This window comes from Orycteropus afer, unplaced genomic scaffold (genome assembly GCF_000298275.1).
Source record: "Orycteropus afer afer isolate SDZICR_OR568_19922 unplaced genomic scaffold, OryAfe1.0 scaffold00003, whole genome shotgun sequence".
Classification (NCBI taxonomy): Eukaryota; Metazoa; Chordata; class Mammalia; order Tubulidentata; family Orycteropodidae; genus Orycteropus; species Orycteropus afer.
In genome coordinates, this window is record NW_006921590.1 from 10,205,997 (window position 1) to 10,233,381 (window position 27,385).

The 27,385-nt window shown below is 39.7% G+C and overlaps 1 protein-coding gene across 1 annotated transcript in view; it reads left to right on the forward strand.

The window, feature by feature from the left end:
- The window catches only part of THRB (thyroid hormone receptor beta), a 99,378-nt gene that overhangs the window by 58,713 nt on the left and 13,280 nt on the right, over positions 1–27,385 (forward strand). Inside the window, exons 3-6 of the mRNA XM_007936437.2 lie at positions 4,365–4,512; positions 7,553–7,758; positions 17,497–17,643; positions 25,178–25,436. Of these exons, the coding sequence (XP_007934628.2) occupies positions 4,365–4,512; positions 7,553–7,758; positions 17,497–17,643; positions 25,178–25,436 (760 nt within the window). The remainder of the gene's footprint in view (positions 1–4,364; positions 4,513–7,552; positions 7,759–17,496; positions 17,644–25,177; positions 25,437–27,385) is intronic.

The following is a 27,385-nucleotide window of genomic DNA, read 5'->3' on the forward strand; positions in this document are numbered from 1 at the left end:
ATCATGCAAATTCCCTACTTTTTGTGCATGAAATTAGGGAATGTTCATCAGGAGCTTGCTAGAAATGTAGAAATGAGACATCTATTGAGAAGAGGTAATTTCTAAGGTCCCAAGGCCTTATACCTGCAAGACTGTTGTCTGAAATGTGGATGCAACCTCTTCTCATTCAACCAGACCCCTTTGACCTAGAATTTATAATCCTTTAACAAAGATTGGACTAAAGATTGCCATTACATATATGACAAAAAAAAAAAATGTAAGGAACTAAGTGGCATTAATTATAAACAATTCCTGGCTATTTATTAGAAGGAGACTTGCAGAATGTTTCTTGAAAGCACATCGTTATTCATTTGATTTGAAACTAATAAAACAATATTACTTTAGATATGTCATTCCAAAACCTCATAATTCATACTGGCCTTTTTTGTAAATTGGCCCCAATTCATAAGACTTTACCTACCTGATTATGCAGCATTGAAATTCTTTTAAATCTGTTTCTGATGGTAAGTTTTCAATTCTGGGGAACACTAATGAAAACCCCATTTAATACTCAACTCCAGGAAGAAACCTAGTTTAGATTAAATATGCCTTATAGAAGACTTAATGCATTATTATTGATTGACTTAAATGAGGGAATAAGAGAGTCTCTATTAACCAATGTTTCTGTGTCAAGTATATCTTCTAGATGGTCAAGAGATCAATTGCCTCCCTTCCCTCCTAGCAAGATCATAGGAAGTGTGGGGCCAGATTCAGCTGTGGCTTGCTTTAAATCATAGAGCAAAAAGCCAGATTTCCCAGTCTCTGTGCCTTCATGATCAGAATCCTCGTCCTAAATCAGTTGCCCTATCATAAACTCAGAAGTGAGCCTTTCAAGGATGGGTATGTGGACTAATTTCATATGATGACAAAACACTTTAGATAAAGACAAAAAAAAAAAAAATCAAATGAAACAATTTTTCAAGAGTGGCCAAAGGTGAAAATTAGGCTTCATGTATTAGTTACTCAACTCTGTAATTTAAAAATATTTCTATCCCATATTGTAAAAAGAATAATCTTTGCCTATTTCTGCCCTGTGAAGACAGTGAAAATCTTTTGGAGATGTTTTTCTTTGTTGTGATAGGCCATTTTTTATGCATTTATAAAAAGAAGGCACATTTCATCTAAACTCGGTTACTTCCTGGATTTGAGTATTAAATGGGGTTTTCATTAGTGTTCCCCAGAATTGAAAACTTATCATCAGAAACAGATCTAAACAAATTTAAAAGAATTTCAATGCTGCCCCATAACAAACCATTGTTAACTTTTGTAGCAGCTGCCCACACACATATTGAGTAACTAAGAGGATGAGATTTCACTCCTATAACACTGATGAGTACAAGTTCTTGAACCACTAAGAAATGAAGCCAGTTCTTTCCAGAATGTGGAGAAGCATTTCTGATGTTGATTTATAAAAGCAAGATCTCTGGTCACTAGCAAATCATCAATGAAATAAAATATGTCCTTATTCATTACCTGGGATATATCTCCCATCAGGTCACTCCTAAAAGGATTTTTCTTTTTGTAAGTCGACTATTTAAAATATGTTTTATTCAAGTTCACTTTCAGGCATTAATTTTTGTCACTTTTTAAAATTAAGGGACCCAGCATCTTTACACACTCAAATGAAGTGGTTCCTTATCATGTGTCAAATAGTATTTGATTGTAACTTAGAGGACACCAAAACCTTAAAAGGAATTTGGTTCATGAAATGTCCAAGTCATCAGAGATAGACCACAGAAAAGATGGTGCTGTGAATAGCAGAGCTAACCACCTCAACTCTTTTTTGGAAATAAGTAAAAATTACTTCATTCATCTCATTAACAAGTATGTAGAATAGCTAGCCATTTTGGAGTAATGCGTGTTGGTTATCCTTGTGTCTTGGCATGCTCTCTCCTTCATATTGTCAGGCCCCTCAATATGCCCCACCCCTGGAATAGGAGTCAGCATTAGCATAGGAGTGAGGAAAGAGTCTCCCTAGTTTCAGATACAGTAAACATCCCTATCTGTATAGCAACAGACAGCATTCTCATTGGATGTCTTGGCCTTAGTATTTATACCTCTAAGGAATGTTTGCCTCCTCCAGAAGGAGGTAAGCTACTCTACTCCACTCCTCCCCATCTGTGACATATGTCTTCTTGCCAGGAATCTCTGGGTTTGTTTTGCTCTCCAGGAAAGGGTAACCCTTGAAGGGTGGATTGGACAGAGGGCAGTAGAGGGAGATGAGGTTGTTTCACAGGGAAGTTTGCTCTTCACTCTCGCTACATGCCCTGACTTTCACACTTCAGCAGGATTTGGCCACTGTGAATACACAGGGAAAGAAACACTGCTAACATCTCAAATGGCTGCTCTATGCATGATTCAGTGAATCTCCTAATAATATATCAACATCATTCAAACTAATAGATTCCAGTTTTTGAGTATACAAAACTCAAATATAGTATGACAGGTTCCCTGCTACAACTTAAACAATGAAAACCATAAGGGATTTGCACACATGCCCCAAAATCCAGTCCATTAACCTCTGTAATTGCTTCCATTTTCCATTTTATGCTGTTTTACCCATATAAAATGCTACCTTTGATGTTTTCACTGTAAGAGCTCTTAAGTGTAGCTGAGTAAGGAACATGCAACCGTGTGTATGTACAAGATCAAGGCCAAGGAAAATTAAACAGGATAATAAAAATTTGAACTTAATCAAATCAAGATCAACTGACATTTCAGTTCCACCATTTACCCAACAGAGTTAGAGATCCCTGCCCTTCAAGTTTTAATATGAAACATCCTTTCAACTTTGTTTTTCCTTGCTACTCCACCAAAAACAGATAAAAGATTTTTGAGGGGCAAGTGGGAGGAGACTGTTTATCATAAGTTTATCTTAAACATTTAAATAATACAGTAAAATTGGCTTACATTTACAGCGTTTAAGCAGTTCAGTAAATATGGTTTGGAATCTGACTCCCTGGATCCAGACTGTGTTCCAGTATATACTTTGCATGTGATTTTGAGCCAGTGATTTAACCTCTCTTAGTTTTTTTAACCCCTACAATAGTGATATTAAGAGTGCCTGTCTTATAAGGTTATGGGGAAGGTAGAAGCTCATGGACTGCATCTACAACACTTTGCAGGGTGTTCTCACAATAAATGCTACCTGCCATTATTAATGCTTACAATACAGAAGTACAGTTGCCAAAACTTGAAGATAATGTCCAGAAAGATTCTAGCATAACACACCTTAAGAATGGTACATAAATCACCCAAGCCAGGAACTAAATAATGTCCTCAGAAACCTTTACAGGCACTCTACAGAATAGCCTCTACCATGTGCCCACATCTATCTGAAAATGCCTTAAGAAAGAAAAGACACACGGAACTTGTAGAGGGTATGTTTAGTGTATACTGGAGAAAAAGAATGTTATAATAGTGATGATTGTTGTACAACATGATGAATGTAGTTAATGTCACTCAGTTGTACATGTAAAAATGTTAAAATGGCCAACGTTTTGTTTTATTTCTACTTAGCACACACACACAGACACACACAAAAAAAATTCCTACTTTAAAAAAAAAAAAAAAAGTTATTAAAGGGAAAACCCACCTGCAATAAGTTATGGCAAAACTTTGGTAGAGAACCTGCAATTTTCTAGTTCCCAATTATTGTTGCTTGAAGGACTGTCTGAGCTGATCATGGCTATTTCAAGTGTCAAAAATAAGAACTGAGGGGAGCTGTTGCATTGGGGTAAATTGTAGCCAGTGTCATGAGACAAAGTGTATGTGAACTGCTCTATGAAAAGTGAATTTGCTCTGTAAACTTTCACCCAAATCACAACAAAAAAAAACAAAGAGAAGAAGAACTAAACTTAATCTCTAAAGGCAGCTAATGCATCCACTTAATTATTAAATCATAAATTAATAAAACACCACAAGTGTGCAGCCTTTATATTCCCCAGTATAAAGTAGCAAACCTCTTCATGGCTTAACTTAGCAATATAATTATAGGACTCTGTGAAATGAAATAATGTAATTTATTTATGTTATTCAAGAAAATAAAAGCATCAGATTCATCCTTTAGCCTATTCTCCTTGAGGAAATGCCAAAACATACTAAACCCATAGTCCTATGACATTCCTTCAGCTCAGACTTAGAATTCGTCATTTCACTTTAGGCCAACTATCTAATATTTCATTCAATATGTAGAGCTCCAGGGTACATATCTAGGTAAGGTCCAAAACAATTCATCTCATAGTCATATGGACACAAAATTCTGGAGTCATTTATTTCTAGAGAAAATATGAAAGTGGTATCTTGGATTTTTCTTTTCTGTGTAGGGTTTCTTTAGAAGAACCATTCAGAAAAATCTCCATCCATCCTATTCCTGTAAATATGAAGGAAAATGTGTCATAGACAAAGTTACGCGAAATCAGTGCCAGGAATGTCGCTTTAAAAAATGCATCTATGTTGGCATGGCAACAGATTGTAAGTAGAGTTTCTTCATTTGCTTCTTATTCAAGGAGTGTTGGTTGGGGAAGGGTTTGGTTCAAGGAAATCAACCTGGCAGAAAGGAAAACAGGAGCTCGTGTGGGCAGAGGGGAGATATCTTGCTTTCCCACAGACCCCTCATTCCCCACATTTAGCCTTGCCTAAAAAGGGAGACAGGAGCCATTGCTGGGTGGTTTTCGTTCTGTTGAGTTCCTTTCCTTCCTCTCTCCTGTCAAGTCCTAACTCTCAACGTACCCAGGTGATGGGTATGGGGAAGCAGTTAAATTATTCCTATGTTTACAGAGGCTGATGGTTAAACCACTTCTATCTGAGTCAGAGATTACAAATGAGAGGTGTTGCCCATTTACCTTGATAAAGTAATTTTTACACACAGATTTCATGCATTGAAAGCTTATGGACTAGTCCTAAGATTTTTCAAAAGCAGAGCAAGGAATTTATTTTATGGACATTTTTGGAGATGCAACACTGGCAGAAAACATCATGTTTAGAAACTTCTAAAGAATGTGAAGTTGAGTGCTATCGCATGAGTCATCCTGCAGTTGGTTGTTTGTTATATTTTTAGCCATAAAGACATTCGAGCTGAAGTAGTCCTACCCAGTTTTCAAAGTGCCATAGCATATGGTGGTAAGATTAACCTCTGGGTTCTTTTCTCCCTCCCCACACTGTGTGAAGGGATTCACACCAGTCACTTTAATTAATCTAATAATAATCACGACATTCAGAATGTGTGGCCTCTCTTTTGTCAGATATTAATGATTTCTACTGGCATGCATTCTTAACACATCAACTTTCAGTTAAAAAAGAAGAAAGAAAAGGAAAGAAAGGAGGGAGGAAGGAAAGGAGAGAGAAAAATGAAATGTTTACCTCATGAAAGAGGAAATAGCTGTAGCTTACTCTTACAAATAAATAGGATTCTCTCAGCTAGAACAGGGTCTCTGTGGAGTATTGTTTTCCCATTTTAAAAAACTGGAATGGGAATCTTAAGAAAGGAGGAGGGGTTGTGTTAGGGTGTCACTCTGGGAATTGGGTTAATCCTCACCTCTGACAGATAATTTCTTGTCTGCATCTTGTAGAGGCTTTTAGCCCCTTCCAACAAAGTTCTTTCTAAGGATAAGTGAAAAGACATGAATATAAAGACAATTATGACACTATAATGAACAGTTAATATTGAATATCCGTTTTATCATTTTACTGGAAAGTTAAAGATACGAGTGTTTATGAGGGTAAAATACTGATAGTACTCAATCCAATTGAGTATACTTTACTTACTTGCGAGGATTATAAGAGCTCACATTTTGTCATCAGAAAGTTTCTGTTTGATTTCCATATCTGGCACTCCTAGCTGTGTGACTATCCGAATTCCCTTACCATGAAATTATAGGGTTGTTTTCAGGATTAAGTTAGATAATGCATGTCAGTACCTGGCACACTTTAGAAAAAAAGGTAGCAGTGAGTGTTATTATCCATGCCTCCTCCCCTCAGTAAGTGTATCAGAATGACTTATTCATATCTTCCATATTTGTAAATGCTCACATGACTTGGATTATCCAATCAAATTTAGATGAATTAATTATTGTCTTTGTGGATTAACTGGGCACCTTGATCCTCTTCTTTCTTCTGTCTGCTTTTTCTTTTCCTACCAGGTCACACCTTCATCAGGAAATGGCCCTAGGACAATGACTCCGCTTAGTGTTGCAAATCTGGAGTCAAGAGTCTTGGGTCTTTCTTTCACTTTGCCATGTACTTGCTGTGTGACCTGGGTCAAGTCACAACCTCTCTGGATCAAGTTTCTCTTATATGAAATGAGGGAGTTGAACTAAATAATAACTAAGGTTCATTCCACTTCTAAAATACTGTGATGCTGTGGTAAAAACTTGAGCCTTTCCATTCTGTTGATCATTACTAAGAATCTGGTGAGATGATTTATTTTGGAAATGAATCACAGAAGGTTTCTTGCTGCTTGTCCTTATTTCCCACTTGTGTAAATGATATCAGTAAGTAGCCACATTTACTGAGCATTTACGGTATAGCAGATAGCCCATAGACATTATCACATTGAATATCCTGTGAGGTGGGGATTATTGATCTCATTTTATACATGAAAAAACGAAAACTCAGAGAGCCTAAGTCACTTGCCAGAGATCACACAATTAGAATTTTGTAGTATCATCACTCAAACCCCAGTCTTTCTAGATTCCAGAGCCTGGTCTGTTTGACCAGCAATTGAGGGTTGACCACGTAGAAAGTGCTGTAAAGTGAGTAGCTGTGAGGCACAAGACAGAGACAATCACATTCCAGTTAACCTTAAGGGAGCCATGAAGATTTGAGGTCCTATCTCCTCAGAGGATGGTATCCTGAGCTTCCCATTTATCACTCCAGAACTTTGCTGTAGCCTAAAGTCCTTAAAAACCACAAAATCAGTTGCTATCAAATTGGCTCTGACTTATGGCAACCCCATGTGTGTCAGAATAGAACTGTGCTCCATAAGGTTTTCAATTACTGATTTTTCAAAAATAGATCAGCAGGCTTTTCTTCCAAGTTGCATCTGGGTGGCCTTGAACCCCCAGCCTTTCATTTAGCAGCCAAGCATGTAAACCATTTGCACTACCCAGGGCTCCAAAGTTCTCCTTACTAACTCATTTTGGAGGAGGCAGGGAGTAGCAGAATCCCTAAGAGTGAATTCAGATGTCTGACTGCACAGGTTCATCTGTTCTCTTGTGGGTAATGTTGGATTTTACCTTTCTGTGCTTCTTTCTGCCTTATTGCCATCTTTTTTGGAGTTGGAGTACTTAATATTCAAGTTCACTCAGAGCTTTGTTTTGAAAAGCTGGCTAGAACTTGCAATTTTGACAACAGGACGCCTTGTTGGGCAATGGCCAGTCTAGGACTATCTGTACCCCAGAGGATCCAGCCCCACAGGACCCACTGAGCCATCCCTGTTTCAGTGACCCCACCTGAAGCTCCATGTGCCAGGAAAATATTTGTATGTTTTGTCTCATCTTTCTTCCTCTCCCAGTGGTGCTAGATGACAGCAAGAGGCTGGCAAAAAGGAAGCTGATAGAGGAGAACCGGGAGAAGAGGCGGCGGGAAGAGTTGCAGAAGTCCATGGGACACAAGCCAGAGCCCACAGATGAAGAATGGGAACTCATCAAAACCGTCACTGAAGCCCACGTGGCCACCAACGCCCAAGGCAGCCACTGGAAGCAGAAGCGGAAATTCCTGGTAAGGCTTCCTTGTGCAGCTGAATGTCAGCCACATGCCCGGTGTCATCTAACTCAATCACATGGTCCTCATAACAACCACAGGTCATTGGGATTACTGTTCCCATTTTATTGAGAAGGAAACTGCAGCTTTAAGAAGATAAGTAACTTGCAGAGTCAGGATTTGAAGCCAGATTTGTATGAGAACAAAGGCCCTTAGACACTCAGCAAGATGGATGCAATGGTGGCTGCCATGATAGGCTCAAGCATAGCAGGGATTGTGAGGATGGCGTAGGTCCAGGCAGTGTTTTGTTCTGTTGTGTGTGGAGTCTCTATGAGTTGGAGCTAACTTAACAGCACCAAACACCACCACCACCATCTTGCTTATGGTTCTTTGACTCTTAAGCAGTTTCTTAGGGCCAAATTAACTCAATTTGCTTTTACTATTTAGCAAGGCCAGCTCTGGAGCAACTAATTAGTGACATTCTTTATAAGCTTTTCCTTTTTATACCCATTTCTTCCCTGAGTTGCCAAGTATACTCTGGCAAACTATAGTCTGTCTATATTCTGGTAAACTTGCAAAATATCGCCTTAAAAACAATCCCTAAAATGAGTATCTTCATATGTATTTTTATGTCAATAGAAATGCAAACTTTTGGCTTAAAATAAATGAATTTGAGCCTAGGAAGACAATGGGAATGGGGAATCCTGGTATCAGATATTCTCTGGGTCAATTTATATCTCTAGGCTACATTAGAGTACCTTCCCATCAGAAGACAATACAGTGGGATTATTATCTTTGTAACTCAACATCAACATTATAAAGGACAGGGTTTTGGTTTAAAAAAAAAAATGTTAAAGCCATATAATAAAAACCTTAAAGGAAAATTTTTGGAGAAAAAATTTACCTATAATCCACCTCTCCTCAAACAACTATTTTTACTGTCACAAGGAAGTGTGTTCTGACCTGCTTTGTGGATGGCAGCCTCTAACAATAGTAAACACTTATATGGCCCTTACCATGTGACAGGTATTATTATAAGTGTTTTACATATACTAACTCCCTATACCAGCCCTGTAGGGAACTATGGTGGTGTAACAGTTAAGTCATTTGCTTGGTAACCAAAATGTCAGTCTTGAAAACGCAGGGAGGGTTTCTATGATTTAAAATCGACTCGATGGCTGTGAATTTGGTTTTTGGTTTTATACCAACCCTGTAGGTAGATGCTGTTAATATTTCTATTTTAGAGATATAGGGGTGACGCAGAGAAACGAAGTTCCCATAGCTAGTAAATGATGGTGATGGGTGCAGCCCAATTCCACCTTCCAAGCTCTTAACCACTAACTCCAAACTAAACTAAAGTCACTGCCATCGAGTCAATTTCAGCTCATAGCAACCCCTCCTTGGGTTTCCGAGACAGTATCACTACAGAAGTAGACTGCCCAATCTTCCTTCCAAGGAGTGGCTGGTAGGTTTGAACCACCAACCTTCTGGTTAACAGTCAAGTGCCTTAGACACTACACCACTACACTATGCAAATTCACCACTTGTGCAACCCCAGAAAGGCTCCTTAAGACATATTTTGGGAAGGGATGGGCAGCCTTTTAGGGCTTTGATCTTGAATCCCCACTCCTACCCTGGTATATCTGCCAGAAAACTTAAAAACAATAATTCTAGATAGAGCAATTCTAACTCAAGATCTCTGTAGCACAGCAAGATAGAGTCTTGCCTAACTCTAAGCATAAGGCTGTCCTTTCCCCAAATGTGTCAGCCATAAATAGACATTGGGGAAACCACATCCAGTGGTTTCACAGTAGTGACCAAGCTAAATACCAAGTAAAGTGGAAGACTTGGGGCACATCCTGGATACCTCCTAGGGAATGTTACACTTTGATTTCCTTTATTCTTCAAAGAAAATGGATATTATTATTTACAAAATTAGGTTTATTGGCTGTTAAAGTGCTTCTTTCCAGATTCTAAAGATGTGTTCTTTTATTTAAGAAACATTTATTGCGTAGCTACTCTGTGCTCTGGTGATGTAGTACCTAAAGCATTTGACTGCTAACTGGAAGGCTGGTGGTTCAAACCCACTAGCCACTCCTTGGAAGGAAGATTGGAGAATCTACTTCCATAGTGATACTGCCTTGGAAACCCAAGGAGGAGTTGCTGTAAGTTGAATCGATTTGACATCTGTGAGTTTGGTGTTTTGGTTTGTTTGTTTTTTAACTCTGAGCTAGGAAATGAGGAAGTCAGCCATGGTCCCTAGAGCTTACATTTCCAGTCGCCAGAGACAGATAGTAAGGGTTAGACAATCAGGATAAATACAGATAGTGTTTTGCAGGGAAGGAAATAGCATGATGGAACAGAATGATTGTGAATTGGGGACAGGGGAGAGACTTGACTTCTCTAAGCAGGGTGGTCCAGGAAGGCTTCTCTGAGGAGGTGACAATTGAGTTGAGCCTGAAAACTGAGAAATGAATTCTATAAAGCAAAATAAATGAAGCCTCTTCATACTTTGTAGTCTCTTCAGCAGGGATGACACAATATCTAGTAATTATAAGCAGACTTGAAGTCTGCACCTTTAATTCAAAGATGTCTAGTGATTTTCATTGATCTCATCTCTGTAGAAAGAACTGAAGAAGTTATAGCACAGAAAGATTTGCTGTTCGTTTTTGTCAGGGTCATGAGATTATGCATTCAGAAGAGATGTTTCTTCTGAAAGTAGACATTTATAGAGAAACTATTTACTCACTAACCCTGCTCTCCTCTCTGTGGAACTGAAATTAAATGTCTATCTTGTAGACCCTCTATTTGTTCAAGAAATTCTCACTCTTGATCTCAATATGAATAACTACTTCTCCAAATCATTTTTCCTTAGAGGCATGTGGAGATAATCAGAATGCCTCTGCTGTTCTGTCCATCTCTACAATCAACTTCATTTCTATCAGCCAGTCTCCTGCACATAGGCTCATGCCTGCAGCTCAGTGGAGGAAGGACCATATTTCTCTCACTATTGTCACCTCAGTGTCTATCCTATCTGTGGAAACTTGTGATAGCTTGTCTCCCTGAGTGTCACCATCAAATTCTTTCCTCCTGTACATACAGCCATTTTCTCTCATTGAGAGGTAGAGTCTATTTTCTATGCCCTTGAATCTGGCCTAGCTTCTGATTCCTATAAATTATGTTTTGGTGGAAATAGTGTGTTAGTAACTTTTAAGCCTGGGTTAAGCCTTGCAACTTCCACCTGGGTATTTTGGAGGGGGAGGCTCCCTGATCTCCCTGAGGGAGGCCAAGCAGTTGGTAGATTCAAACCACTGACCTTTTGGTTAGCAGCCAAGTGCCTTAAACACCATGTAACCAGAGCTCCTTAATATTTCATAAGGGGTTGAAAAGTATATTACTATCATAGAAGCTAGAACTATTTGTTATCTAGAATGTATAAAGAGCTTACTCCCTGAAGAGAGCTACTTCCTCCTTTTTTACCATAAGACTAAGTCGTAAATAGGAACTAATACTTTTACCTGAGTTTCAAATCCATATTTGGATCTGAAGAAATGAGAGTCATTGACAAATGAGGAACTTTTGCCAAAGCCATGCGATTTTCATAATAATTCTAAAGCTACTCTTTAAAACTACTCCCAAAAGCACTTGAATCACATAATTTTCTATTTTGTCCAACTTTCTCAAATCTTTAGTGCTACATAAATGCCCAGTTTAACCACCAACACTTCATGTGTGATGATGACAGTGGTGATGAAAAGTTAATGTGGCTGAGGAGCAAACAAGTAGCATCTGATGACAAGCAGTGGAAAGTAGTGTCTCTGTACCAAGGGTAACTCACTTCTACACTTCCCAGCAGTGATGAGACATTTGGTTTGGCCCCGACCCCATACTAGCAACAAGATTGTGTTTTGTCCTTGTGTTATTATTCTGCTCCGTTAGTTCACATGCAAAAGTGTGGCTTTGGATGAATTTTTCATCCAGTTATAAAACGTGACCATACTTTTCCCCTGGAGGAGCTACTGTTGGATTTGACATTGACACATTCACACATATTGAAAATACTTTTGGATTTTCACACATTAGGGGCAGCATCAGAGAAGGGGCATAAGCAGAAGACCAGGTAGCGAGGGTGATTTCACCATGTATGGTCTGTGTAGACAGGTCACAGGACAAGTGTAAGTAAGTCAAGAAGGCACCTAGCACCCAAAATTATATTCACATCAGAAGAAGACAGATAGTAGTTGTTATGTGGCTGTTGGAGCCAAAGAGCCTGGGTTCAATGTCTGCCTCTCTTGCTTCTTAATTGTGTGATATGGGGCAAGTTCTTCACCTCTCTAAGGCTCAGGTGTATCAGATGTCATTACTGTATATATAAAAGTATATACTGTATATATAAAAGTAATTGATATAAGAGGCCTAATGGTGCTCTACATATTAGCAACCACCTTAGCGGTTACTATATATACTACCACCACCACCCTCATCATCTACTCCCCATGGAAAAAGGATGGACCTGAGTTACACCCAAAGGCCCAAGACCTTAAATCACCATCTACCTGGCAAAGTTATAAAAAGACTTCCTATGAACAAGCAGATAAAGGAAAGCATCCCCATCTGGCCCCACTACACTTTGCACGTACCAAACAGCAGCCCTGTTCAAACCAAGTCTCTGAGCCGGCCACTCTCAAAGAGGTCTACTGGCAACATTTCCCACTTTGAGCAATATTGATGAGATAGTCAAAGCAGAAAGCTAGTTAGTCGTGATTTGGGTAATACTAGCCTCTCCCCGGGAGTTCTGGTAGCATAGTGCCTAAAGCACTTCACTGCTAACCAGAAGGCTAGCAGTTCAAACCCACCAGCCACTCCTCAGAAGGAAGATTGGGCAATCTACTTCTGTAGTGATACCACCTACAGAACCCAAGGAGGGGTCGCTATGAGTCAGGTCTGACTCGACGGCACACAACAACAACAACATAATAAAAAGTGATCATAATAATTGCAAGATTAGTAATATACACAGGCTGCATGGATACAGATGAGGGAGGTATCATTTCAAACCTAGGTCACCTGGGAATGCTTCAAGAAGATAGAATTTGAGTTGGGTCTTGGAGAACAGGTGAGATTTGCAACGGGAAGAGATGAGAGGTAGAAGTAGGGACTTCAGGGAGAAGAGAATTAGCAGTGAAGTGGAAACGTGCAAGGCAGGCTAGGGGGAGATATGAGATCAGCTGGTTGGCTCAAGCCATCCGTCTATTTAGGGCAAACAAGAGGTGGAGAAAGGAAGTCAGCAGCAGTCAGAAGTCTCACCATGAGCAAGTGAAAGCCACAGAGGCAAAAAGCCAGCTTTCCCACAGGTCTGTGCTTGTGAATCTATAAGCCAGACACTTACTGTTAGTATCTGAGTTTGATCAAGTTTGCATAAACACGTGTGTGTCTATGAGCAAATGTATACCAGGTAGTGGATTACAAAGTGATCAACTGTGATAAAATATCTAATAGACTTAACTGATGTCAAAGATTTGTCTCTTTTTAACATCTAAATACTTTAGAAAAATGTCATATTGTCCTTATGGGTGAAAATATTCAAGGAAGTCAGAAATAAGGTTACATTGTTCAACCTTACTTTCTTATATCTGATGTTAAGTCAATGTGTATATATATGTGTGTGTGTGTTTTCTATCTATATATATGTGTGTCTGTTTTCTCTATATATTTCTATCTATCTATATCTGGATTTTCTAGTATCCAAGTTCCATTATGGTGATAAATATTAATGATATAGAATAGAGGGCTTTTACTTCTATCAGTTATATTTGTCATTAAATAACCATAAGCTAGAAAGTAAATGATATTTATTTTTCAAAAGAAAAGCTGGTGAAGTTGTTACATTTGAGGGTTCAATTTTAATTAAAATTACCCTATTTCCTTACATAATTTCCACCCTTTTTTTCTGATATTTTAGATATTTAACCCAGAGTTAATGAACATTAACATCAGTATTAACCTACTGACATTTCATAGAACAATAAACACCATTTCAATATAATCAAATTAGACGTATCAGTATTCCACAAGGAGATGTTTGGATTCACCTAGGCCAAAGCCATGTTAATTAAAATATCTTTATTACTAAAAAAAAAAATTAACCCTACATACATGTGTATATATCATACCCTGTTGCTGTTGTTGCTAGCTGCCAGTGAGTCAGCTTCACCTCACGGTGACCCCATGTACAAAAGAACGAAACTTTGTTCCCAGTGTTGTGCCATCTTCATGATCTCTGGCACACTCAAGTCCATTGTTGCCACTGTATATCTTCAGTGCCCTCCAACCTAGGGCGCTTATTGTCCAACACTGTATCAGACAATATTCTGTTGTGATCCATAGGGTTTTCACTGGTTAATTTTCAGAAGTAGATCACCAGGCCTTTCTTCCTAGTCTGTCTTAGTCTGGAAAGTCTGCTGACACCTGTCTACCATGGGTGACCCTGCTGGTATATGAAACATTGGTGACCCACCTTCTAGGATCACAGCAACACACAAGTCATCATAGTATCTCAAACTGACAGACAATTGGTGGATGGATATAACACTACTACCTTTTTAAATGTGGGCTCACATTCCTTTTACCAGTTGATTTTCATAACAGAGATATAAAGTGGACAAGGCAGGTAAAATGACCTTATTTTCAGAGGTGAGAAGCAATTATAAAGAGCCAACAAGGAGTTCTGAAGGGCAAGCATAGTAGATGTGGTTCCTATCAAGAAAAGAAAACAGAAACAAAACAAATTCCTTGTCATAGAGGCTGATTCCAGCTATGCTTGTGTTACACAGCAGGACTTTTCCATGAGGTTTTCTTGGCTGTACTCTTTAGAAGCAGAGCACCAGGCCTTTCCTCCATGGAACTACTGGGTGAATTTGAACCACCAACCTCTAGGTTAGCAACCACTTGTGCCACCAAGGTTCTTTCTATCAGGGAGCAGCAAAACTCAAAGGAATTGATGCACCTTCCTCCTTAGTTCAATCTGTGAGGGTGAGAGAAAGAGACAGAGAGAGGAGATTAGTATTCATTATAATAATTATTTGATTATTCCATCAATTCTATCTGCATCTGGAAAGCCAGCAGAACAGTGGCCTTCTATGGAATTGGTTGGCCAGCTGTTGCCCAAAACATCACTGATTTTGAAAACATGCTAGAAACCAGGTTTCTGTCCCTTCCCCTCACTGCTACCAAAACAAACAATAAAAATAAAATTTAAAAAAAGAACCTGCTGGATAATCCAGAAAAGGTAAATGCTGCCAGAGTTTGTTATGCAATGTGTTTAAAAATCCTCCCCTGAGGCTGTAGCCACACCGTCCAAGAGCCTGGGCTGCTCCTGTTGACCCTGGCAAGCTGACAACAAGAGAGTAAAAAGAATCATCTTTTACTTTTCCTCCTGCTAAAAATTAGATGTCATGGAGGAAATGTGAGAAGTAAGGTAACTGAATTGCTCTAAGCTGCATTTGGCTACTGCTGGGCCAGTGGTTCTCAAAGTGTGGTCCACGGCCAGCAGCTTCAGTGTCACCTGGGAACTTGTGAGAAATGCACATTTTTAGGCTCTACCCAGACCTCCTGAGTCAGAAACTCTTGGGGGAGGAGGGACAACCAGATGATTCTGATGCACAAGGGCATTTGGGGGCTACTGTGCTAGATTGAAGTCTTGTCACATGCAGCATCCTCACTGTTTTGCAAGGGAAGAATTCAGCCTTGCTTGGCCTACTCATCGTATCAGTTACACACACACCACCCACCCCATCACTCAGCTCCTAGGTGCCTAAAAGAGACCAGGCCTTGTTCCTTCTATTCACTGTGCCTTTAAGCAATGATGACAACAACCATCAGGCTGGGCCCAAGTGACTATGATGCCCTTGATCATGTTCACAGCTCCCTGGAAGACAGTAGGAGAGGCAGGCAAGGAAAGTATTCTCAAAACCAAAACCCATGGCAACCCTACGTGACAGAGTAGAACTGCCCCATATAGTTTCCAAGGCTGTAATTTTTATGGAAGCAGACTGCCACATCTTTCAGCAGTAGAGCAGCAGTCTGGTGCATAATCACTGTACCACCTGGATCCTAAGGGGATTATTAAACCAAAACAAAACCAAACCCACTGCCACTGAGTCGATTCCAACTCATAGCTGCTCCATAGAGTTTCTAAGGCTGTAAATCTTTACAGAAGCAGACTGCATCTTTCTCCCATGGAGTGGCTGATGGGTTCAAACCACTGACCTTCTGGTTAACCAGCCCAATGCTTTAGCCACAAGCACCACCAGAGCTCTTTAAGGGAAGTATTAAGAGGAGTAGAAATCCGGTTTCCTGCTGGCAAAAGGTTTACATGTGTTATAAATATCTCTCTCACACAACTTTTGCCAATTCAGCTTTTTGCAGGTATGAAACTTGTTGATGACAGTTGCACTAATCAGCTATGCAGCCCTACCCTTGATAGTGTGATTTTTTTTTTTTTTCCCATTGCCTTGGGCAACTCTCCGTTCTCCACGAGCAGCTCCCTTTTACCCAACTGTCTGTCCTGCCGTCATTGCCACTTTGTACTCTATTTAAAAAAAAAAAAAAAAAAAAACAGTTTACAAACTGTAAAAATCTTGAAGTAGGGATCAAAAGATGCTATATTCCAGGGACATTGGCTGTGTGGTGGAAAAAGTATGTGTGTGGAAACAGGGAGACCTAGATTCCAGTCCTGGCTCCCTGACCTCAGATTCTGAACCTTCACAAGCCCATGTTTGCTCATCTGTAAATCAGAACTGTGTGAGAACTACCTGAGATAATGCACACAAAAGGGTTGGTTTTCTTGTAAGTCACAAGTAAATGGAGGTTATTATTACCACAGTGACAGGAAAGAGCAGCAGAAAGGAATGTTCCTGACAGAAAGCACTGATAACAACAGGAGATACACTAAGAGAAGCCACATCATGGAGGTCACTGATGCTAGGCCAAAGAGCTAGATGGCTCCAACAGACATCAGAGTCACACACCTGAGCTGCTCAGACTTTGATGTGCCTGCAATCACCTGGGGGTCTTGTTAAAATGCTAATTCTGACCCATTAGGTTTGGGAGGAGCCTGAGATTTTGCGTTTCTAACAGTTTTCCTGGGGACACCCAAGCTGCCACACACCCTTTCAGCACAGAGGCAATGGGTTCTTCTCCAGCAAGCAAATGGCAAAGAAGTGCCCTGGTAATGCTGAAGACTAGTAAATCCCCCACTCTGCCATGAGGATTGCCAAGTTTGCACAACTCAGTTTCCTATAGGGTGGCCCAGAGCTCTTTCCCCCCGAAACTGGGCCAGAAGCAAGTCTGGATCTACATGGCACTGTCAGGCCTCCCCCATAACTCTGTTTCATCACTGCCTACACTGCCCATCTCCCCACACAGACACACAAAATTTGCAGGGCTCTGGAAATGCCATCCAGAGCCCCCAGAATTGATGTCACCTGGCAAATATGTGCATTTAGAAACAACCGAAATCTTTTCTCTCTCTCTCTCTCTCTCTCTCTCTCTCTCTCTCTCTCCAGTGATCCTGTGAGCATTACCACTGAGAGCCTACTAAAGGGAGGGCCATGACATATATCTTTGCTTGGAGAAATAAATGATGTGAAAACTCTAGAGGATGTCAACTCAGAAGACATGTTCTGCCACATGAGAACTATCATAAAGAAAGATCCCTTCAATGTCTTTACTTAAATCTTTCTTATTTCTCCTTAGCCCGAAGATATTGGACAAGCACCAATAGTAAATGCCCCAGAAGGTGGAAAGGTTGACTTGGAAGCCTTCAGCCATTTTACAAAAATCATCACACCAGCAATTACCAGAGTGGTGGATTTTGCCAAAAAGTTGCCTATGTTTTGTGAGGTGAGGAAATTGTTTTTCCTTGTGCATTATTTTTCATTATAGTTCTACCAGTTCCCAGGAATACTAGGTACTATTCACAATTTAATATTAATCAGTAGAAACTTAGTCATATGAAAGCAATGTCAGTACAAAATGAAAATGCATCTTGTCTATTCAGTCATAATTCATTAGCTGGTTCACATAAGGTCAGTTGTGATCCTATCCATCTACCTAATTCCAGGCATAGGGAAGTAATGATAGAAATACCTTCTTCCATTTATTCAGTAGCTGCTGTGCCCTAGCTACCAGGCTCAACATTGCCCACATTAAATCCAAATCTTATAACAGATCCACAGGTAGCTACTATTAATCCCATTTTACAGATAGGGAAAATTAAGATCAAAGGAGTTAACTTTTCCAAATGTGGCACCATGGTTTGAACCATGGTCTTTCCACTACAAAAAAAAAAAAAAAATTCCTTTATCCTGGCAAGATGGCCATGTGGTCATTTTTAATCCTCAAGAATAAATTAAATGGCCTTCACAGAGCAAGTTTCTTACTATCTCCTAAATCTTTCTTCTTTTCTTATAAGCTCACTCTTTCATGTCCCATCTTCAGGAAAGACTTCATCTAGCAGAGTTTACACACTTTCTATTTGGGACATGTCATCTCTAACTTTGGCAGCCCAACTGTGTGGTGGCTGAAGGCACAGGCTATGCAGTCAGTTGCATGGACAAGAATCCTAATTCTGTGACTTAATAATTTAGACAAGTAATTTAATGTCTTCAAACCTTAGTTACCTACTCATTAAAATGGGAATCATAATTAGTACTTATCTATAAGGCTATTGGGAGAATTAAATGAGATAATGTGTGTAATGGGCTTGGCACAGGGCCTGGGTCATAATCAATACACTGCAAATTTTAGCTGATAATAATGCTGTAATTTCACCTATTATGTTGTCATTTTGCCTCTAACCTTCCTTTTTTGAATCAAGTGTGGCTGAGTATATTTTCTGGAGAATTTTTCCCTTTGATAAATCTTATGAGGTACAAATCTATTGCTCTTCACACCTCCAAGGGGACCTTGAAAGATACCAAATAGAGAGGGCCACATACTGCTGTGAGCCTCTTACGTAAGCTACTAAGTGATAAGTGATTCTAGTGTCACCCAGAAAGACACCGAGTTTCCTCACCTGGAATGAGTCCTGGTCTTTGCTTCCTAGCTCATTTGTGTCTTTGAGTTTTCAATAAAGGGAGCCCAGCTGGAATCAGAGGGGCCTCAGACACTAATGGGAACATTTCCAATTGCCTATTTCTGAGCCACCACAAACTCCATATCCAGCAGGACAATGCAATGAGCTTCAGGACTCTAGGACAGAGTGTTTGTTTCCCTCTTACCCTAAGCTTCACTGTGGCAGGAGCCAGGATAACTGACACAACCTGAAACCACTCATGCCCCACACCTCGGAGGAATCAGTGAGTCCAGACAAAGGAATTTTGACTGTATCTGTATTTGGTGTAGAGCTTTCTATGTACCTGACATGATCTTCTTTTAATATGACCATTTTAGAGTTTTGACAGATATCACAAAAACAATGCATATTCATTGAAGATTTATACAACATAATAAAGATAATCATCCATGATAACACTGCCAAGAGATAACACTGCTAAGCATTTTGGTGCCTATTATAGTCTTTTTTCAAATGTATCTATTTGTGTGTGTATACATATGCACACACATACATATATACACACACATACATATATGTTGGGAATTTTAAATAGGATAATGCATGAAAAGTGCTTGACACAGTACCTAGGGCATAATTAGTGTTATTATGGTCATAATATGAAATATATTAATGTAATGTTAACCATAATGTACTTTCTATTTATGAAACTACATTACTTTTTGTTGAAGACTAAGCACATATCATGAAAGCATAGCTCAATGGATTTGCACAATCTGAACACAACCACATAATCAACATGGATATAAAGACACAGGACATTACCAGCACCCCATTGTAACTTATTACCCTCAACTGTAAAACATAACTTTTAAATATTCTTTTACAGGATGATTTTTAGTGATCTCATAGTAGTCCAAAGAACCCACCACCACCACCACCAGTTGCCACCGAGTCAGAGTAGAACTGTGCATATTTTAGAAGTAGACTGCCAGCCCTTTCTTCAGAGTGCCTCTGGCTTGACTTTAACTTCCAGCTTTTCAGATAGCAGCCAAATGCATTAACCATGTATAACACCCAGAGAATCTATTTCAAAGAATAAAAACCAAAACCAAACCGGTTGCTATCAAGTCAACTCTGACTCATGGAGTGCCTCACTGGTGCCCTGAACACAATTGACTACTAATCGGAATACTGGGGATTTGAGTCTACTCAGAGACTCCTCAGAAGACAGGCCTGGCAATCAACTTCTGAAAAATCAGCCACTGAAAACTCTACAGATACAACCAATGCCACGGAATAATTTGTGTAGAAGTTGTTAAATGAGAACCTCATTGGCTGTGTATCATAGAAAACACAATAAAACATTTTAAAAGGAAACAAAACCCTATGGAGCACAGTTCTACTCTGACACACACGAGGGAGCCATTCCAAAGACTAGATCTACTATAATTTAGGTTGTTTTTATTGGATCTTTAGTTCATTTCCAGTTTTTCATTAATGCAAATGTGCTGCAATGAATGATCTGGAGGCTATGCCCTACTTTCATCACTGACTATCCCTAGAGGTAAATCCTAGAAGTGGAACTGAAGGACCATGGTATATGCACCTTTTAAGCCTTTCTATATGTGTTGCCAAATGGCCCTCAAGAAAGGTTATACACTCTCACCAGCTATGACTGAGAGTGCTCCCTTCCTCTCACTCTTGCCAACTGTGGCTATCACCTTTCTTTTTTGGGTGGTGGGTTGGTTTTGTTTTCCTGGACTTTTCTTAGTCCTCATTTTCTGGGCTGTGTCCCTTAGCCCAAGTCCCTAGTGACTTAAGAATTCTATTGACTTGGCTACTCATAATAACTCAAGCCAGCCTACCACTCATGTGTTCTCCTCTGAATGCCCACCAAAAATGTTTTTGTTTTTTTTTAAATGTTTTTTTACTGGTTGGATAAACCAACCACTAAAGAGAGATACTAGTTTTTTAAAATATACATATATAAAAGAAACCTTCTCCACCACCAGTAACTAACACATCATGCTTTTTTTTTTTTAGTTGTGCTCTGGGTGCAAATTTGTTTTACATTCAACAGTTCATGCACCTTTGATTTCATTCCCCGATTACCATCCCCTACCATAAAAAACTCTCCTCCCCTCCAGTCCCTGTGACTACCCCATCCCTGTACCCCTTCTTATCTATGCCTTCCTGTCTGTCAGCTTTCCATCTATGTGAATGCTGTCCCTCTGGTGTCTCGGCAGATTGTTCTAAGGGCTGTATCTCCCTAGAGTAGGTGGGTGCATCACCCTGGAGTAGGTGTTCTGAGGTAGGTCTTTCTACTTGGAGGCTGAGAGCCAATCCATGGAAGTGAGTCCATTTCTAGGCCCAAAGGGTAACCCAGGGCCATAGTCCCAGGCATTCTACCAGTGTCTATCCAATCAGTAATTCTGGTCATTTTTGTGTTTTTTACTTTTGTTCCACATTTTCCCTCCCACTCTATCCAGGATCTCCAGTTTTGATCCCCTTCCAAGTGATTGGCATTGATAGCCAGGCACCATCTAGTTCTGGTCTCAGGGTCATGAAGGCTGAGGTCCTTGTGCTCCATCTTATCCTTGGACTAATTGTTTCCAGATACCTGTGATTTTCTTCATTTTTCTTTGCTTCAGATGAGAGGAGACCAATAGGTGCATCTTAGATGGCCACTCCTAAGCTTTTAAGACCCACTCGCTATTCACCAAAGTAGGTTATAAAACAAAATTTTTATGTGCTATGTTGTGCCAATTGAGCATGATGTCCCCTAAGACTACGTTCCCAAGTCAGCAGGCCCAGTGATTCTCTCTCAAGGTGTTTGGTTGTCTCTGAGAAGTTACTCCCTGTCTTCTGTTGCTTCTGTAATGAGTGTAGCTAAGAATTGTGTAGTGTTTATGTAAGATTATCTTCAGCTAAATCTATCCTTGATCTAGGGGTACATTCCTGTTCACTCACCCTGATCTTCTCACTTGTCTATGCATTTATCGGTAGGCTTGTGTTTGGTGTTAGTGCTAATGCAGTATTATGCATATACTAACTAGTATTTGCCTCTGTTGTCTATATCTTATGTACATGTTTTGTCCTTCCTTTGCCCAATGTCATGCTGGTCCCAGACTCTTTCCATACTGTCCCTCCCCCAAATTCTTAACACACCTGTGGTGAGGGTGCGGGGTCACAGGAACTTTCCAAGCCCGTGTGTGACCAACAAGCTCATCTCTTCATATTTTTCTCAGAAATTTAATCCTGCTTCATTTTCATGACTGTCTTTCAACCCCAATATTCTATAGTCTCCAAATCACTGTGGGAAATATTGTTTTGCTTCCAAGTTTGGAACCACTGTTACAGCAGAAATTCGTGTGTTTCCAGAATTTGTGGCCTCTAGGGAAACTTTAGCCTTTTATACTGTCTTTGAAATGAACTGTGCAAACCCCTGAGCTCCCTGTGAAAATGAGTTGAGATCCCAGCTGGTTTTGGGAGCGAGGGGCTTTTGCCAGAGCCAGTTTGATGCCTCTGCTGTTGAGACTGTGCTCCTGGTGATGGTTCTGCTAAGACCCATGTCAACACCCCCAGGTTTGTGTGATGCCTGGGGTTTCACAAGACTATAAACACATTGCTAGTAGAACTGTCAAAAGGCAGAACCACTCCCAGGTGCTTACCCATAACAGCAGGTTTCTGAGACTCCAGTGCAGGTATCCCAGAGAGCAGGGCACCTTTGTCTTTGTCAATCAACCTGAATGATGCTTTCTTAAGCAGACAGACTCTGTGGAGTATCCCTGCCTCTTGTGCCCTTGTTGGAGCATTCTCACAATGAAAGCACTTCAGCAGGTGACTGAGAGAGCTTATTTGTCCACGTGTTGAAAGAAATCTCACTAGGGATTTGCTTCTCTTATAGGAAAAGAGCATCTGGCATCATTCTTAAACCATTGGTGATTTTTGGCAAATACTTATTGAAGTAATCAACAGTTAATAGGTTTTTGTTTTGTTTCTATTTTAAAAAATCTACTTTATCTACCATCAGACTAGTATACAAAAGTGGAGTCTGCCCAAGTGCATACTTTGTGATAAAACAAGAAATAGTTTGATTAGATTAGTAATTTGTCTTTGCTATTCAATGCCAGTGGTTCTCAAGAGTGGGGCCTGGGGAACCAGCAGCATCACTTGGGAACTTGCAAGAGATGCAACATCCCTGGCCCTATTCCAGATTTACTGAATGGGAAAGTCAAGGGGTGGATCCCAGTGGTCAGTGCTCACCAAGCCCTCACGTGATTCTGATGGGGATGAACTCTGAGACCCACTGCCATCCTCTGCCTACTTTCTTCAGCCAATTCTCTGGTACTTGAAGTGGACCTACCCAAGTTTGAGTTTTCTATTTCCTTCTATGCAGTTGGGCCAGGAACCCAAAGAGCAGTCCAAATCAGAACTTTGAACAAAAGCAAATCACAATGTTGGTTTTTTTCATTTTATTTCATTAATGGTGGAAAGGAGAGAAATTATACATGTGGAGTCCTGAACCACAGTAGAATGACTTTTTTATTCTGTAGAAAAAGCTAAGCAACTTGGAATCAAATGGTAAGATTGCTAGGCTGAGTTAGTGAAATGTATGAGATACACAGTATTTAAAATGAAATTCAATAGTATTACTTTCAGTTTTATATAATATCCTAAATTGAACTAGTCAAGTGGTGCCAAGAGCATTTCCCAAAAAGAATTTGTACCAGCTTTAATGAAGGGATAAATATTATGTGTCACTTACATACTCATTGTATATGGAAACTTAGTCATACCTCAAAGTCCTTCAAGAGTCTGTTCTTTTATTCTCATGACAGATCTAGCTTCAAATCTGTCTCACCCACAAAACATTCATGTGACCCCTAACATGTTATTTACCTCTCAGTGCCTGCGTTTCCACATCTGTACATTAAAATTGAGAGCAAACTATTTATCTCACTGTATTGATGTGAAGATTAGATGAAGTGCATTCATCAAAAACACTCATTAACTAGCAGCCTTTAAAATGATTCTGATACTAACATTTAATTGAACATTCTTCCCTCTCAAAAAAATAAAACTGGGGGTTTTAATTTTGCTTACCAAGTCCTTTTTCATGTTTATTATTATTAATGTAATTACATTACCAACAAATCCTAATTAACAGGGAAATCAAATGAAGTTAAACCTAATTATCTACTATTTAGTATTTTGCATACCAATATTTCTGTCTTCTACCTCCAACAGTCAACAACCAACTGTACTGTTAGCTGGCAATTGGACTTCTCTTTGTTTTTTGAAGCAAGGTTTTTCTTTAGCATAGAACTAGAAGGGTACTTACAGATGTGTGTAACCCAGAGATGTTAAAAACCTTGCCCAAGGACCCAGTAAGTTATGGGCAGAGATGAGACTAGAGCTCAGGCCTCCTGGCTCCCAGGGTTATGTTTTATCAGAAATTCACCAGAATTACTCAACTTACTGGGTATCCCTCTTGCAATCAGAGAATCAAAAGGTGGCAGCAACTCAAAATAAACCCTACTAGTGACTCAGTGGTTAAGTTCTTGGCTGCTAATTGAAAGCTCAGCAGTTCAAACCCACCAGCTGCTCTGCAAGAGAAAGATGCAGCAGTCTGCTTCCATAAAAATTACAGCCTTAGAAATACTATGAGTCAGTTCTACTCTGTCTTAAATGGTCAGTAGAAGTCAGCATTGACTTGGGGACAGTGGGCTTGGTTTTGGGTTTATTCATGAAAGGGAGACATCAACATGGATAAAGTCCAGACAGTATAATGCTTGAAAATAGCTCTGTAAGAAATTTAGCATATTAAGATCTTTTTACCCAAAATTCTAAAAGTCTTAAAGGAGAAAAATGACCCCTTTTGAATTTTTTTTCTGATGAGATACAAAATGTTTGACAAACAGATATCTACGCTTTACTTCTACTATAGTAGGGATGGTGCCATGTATAAGAGAAAACAGAGGTGAATTTAACATAAACCCTGACTTCAAGCAGTTGTATCAATCAGGGGTTATAATACAAACCCCAAACTAAGGGGTTATACACAGTTTCACATCTGATACATATATATATATATATATATATATATATATATAATCACAAAACAAATGCAGGTTACTTAGATTTAAATTGTTGAAGATTACAACCTACTTGGAGTACTAAACATGGTTACTGAGAGTCTGCAACGAAGTATGAAAGGAAAAGTCACAGTTTCAAAGAATCCAGAACTAATGTTGATCACAGAATGTTGTTTCTGTTGTTTTTAAGATATTGCATGTTGTTCCTGACTGACATTTGTCCACTTGTTCCTTGCTGATGTGGGCTGGTTCTTTTCAGCTGCCATGTGAAGACCAGATAATTCTTCTCAAAGGCTGCTGCATGGAGATCATGTCCCTTCGCGCTGCTGTGCGCTATGACCCAGAAAGTGAGACTTTAACCCTGAATGGGGAAATGGCAGTGACACGGGGCCAGCTGAAAAATGGGGGTCTTGGGGTGGTGTCGGATGCCATCTTTGACCTGGGCATGTCCCTTTCTTCTTTCAACCTGGACGACACTGAAGTAGCCCTTCTTCAGGCCGTTTTGCTGATGTCTTCAGGTGAGTATGCACAGAAGTCAGTCTGACAGAGCCTTTGCTTGTTTAGTGTTCATTGAAATCATTTGATGAATTTTCAGTTCCCCTTGAGCTTCAGAATCAGATCTCATTGTCCTTCAGTGAGCAATTGGGGGCTTCACAGTGAACTAGTAACTGAAGGAAAATATAATAAGGTGTCAGATGTTTTTTGTACTCTCCCAGCATAGTGTGATAGAGCCAAGAAGGCTTGAAGACTCCAGGAAATCTTAAAGATTTCATGAAATGGTCCACCTTCAGTGGATATGACTAAGTCAGCCTTGTGTTACCTGGCCAGGCCTGCATCCTTCTAGTTTCACATATACAGGATGAGAGAGTGATGATTGCTGTTGTTAGGTGCCGTTGAGTTGGCTCCAACTCATAGGGACCCTATGTACAACAGAACAAAACACTGCTAGGTCCTGCACCACCCTCGCAATCCTTGCCATGCTTGAACCCATCATTGCAGCCACTACGTCAATCCATCTCATTGAGGGTCTTCCCTATTTCACTGATCCTCTTATTTATCAAGCATGATATCCTTCTCCAGGGACTGGCCCCTTCTCACATGACCACAGTAGGTGAGATGAAGTCTGGCTATTCTCACTTCCATGAAGCATTCCAGTTGCACTTATTCTAGGACAGATTTGTCTGTCTTCTGGCAGTCCATGGTATTTTCAGAATTCTTTGCCAATATCACAATTCAAAAATGCATCAGTTCTTCTTCGGTCTTCCTTATTCATCATCCAGCTTTCACATGCATATGTGGTGGCTGAAAATACAATGGCTTGGCTTAGGCACATCTTAGTCTTCAAGGAGACATCTTTGCTCTTCAGCACTTAAAAGAGGTCTTTTGCAGCAGATTCACCCAGTGCAATATGATGCCTGATTTCTTGACTACTGCTTCTGTGGGTGTTGTGGATTCAAGCAAAATGAAATCCCTGACAATTTTAATCTTTTCTCCATTTATCATGAAATTGCTTGTTGGTCCAGTTGTGAGGATTTTTCTTTATGTTGAGGTATAATGCATACTGAATGCATACTGAAGACTGTAGTCTTTGATCATCAATAAGTGCTTCAAGTCATCTTAGCTTTCAGCAAGCAAGATTGTGTCATCTGCATATTGCAGATTGTTAATGAGTCGTCCTCCAATCCTGATACTGCATTATTCTTCATAGAGTCCAGTTTCTCAGATTATTTGCTCAGCATACAAAGTATGGTGAAAGGATACACCACTGATGCACATCCTTCCTGCTTTTAAACTACGTAGTGTCCTCTTGTTCTGTTTGAACAACTGCCTCTTGGTTTATATACAGGTTCCTCATAAGTACAATTAAGCATTCTGAATTCCCATTCTTCACAATGTTATCCATAATTTGTTATGATTTACACAGTTGAATGCCTGTGCATAGTCAATAAAACCCAGGTAAACATCTTTCTGATGTTCTTTGCTTTCAGCCAATATCCATCTGACATCATAATGATTGCCCACATTCCATGTCATCTCGTAAATCCACCTTGAATTTCTGGAAGTTCCACATCAATATCATACTACAACCATTTTTGAATTATTTTCAGCAAGATTTTACTTGTAATATTAATGATATTGTTTGATAATTTCCACATTCTGTTGGATCATATATCTTTGGAATGGACAAAAATATTGATGTCTTCCAGTCAGCTGGCCAGATAGCTATCTTCAAAATTTCTTGGCATGAATAAGCAAGCACCTCCAGCACTGCATACATTTGTTGAAACATCTTAGTGGGTAATTCTGTCCACTCCTGGAGTATTGGTTTTTTGCCAATTCCTTCAGTGCAGCTTCGACTTCCTCCTTCAGTACCATTAATTCTTGATCATATGCTACCTCCTGAAGTAGTTGAACAATCAACCACCAATTCTTTTTGGTACAGTCACTCTCTATAGTCTTTCCATTG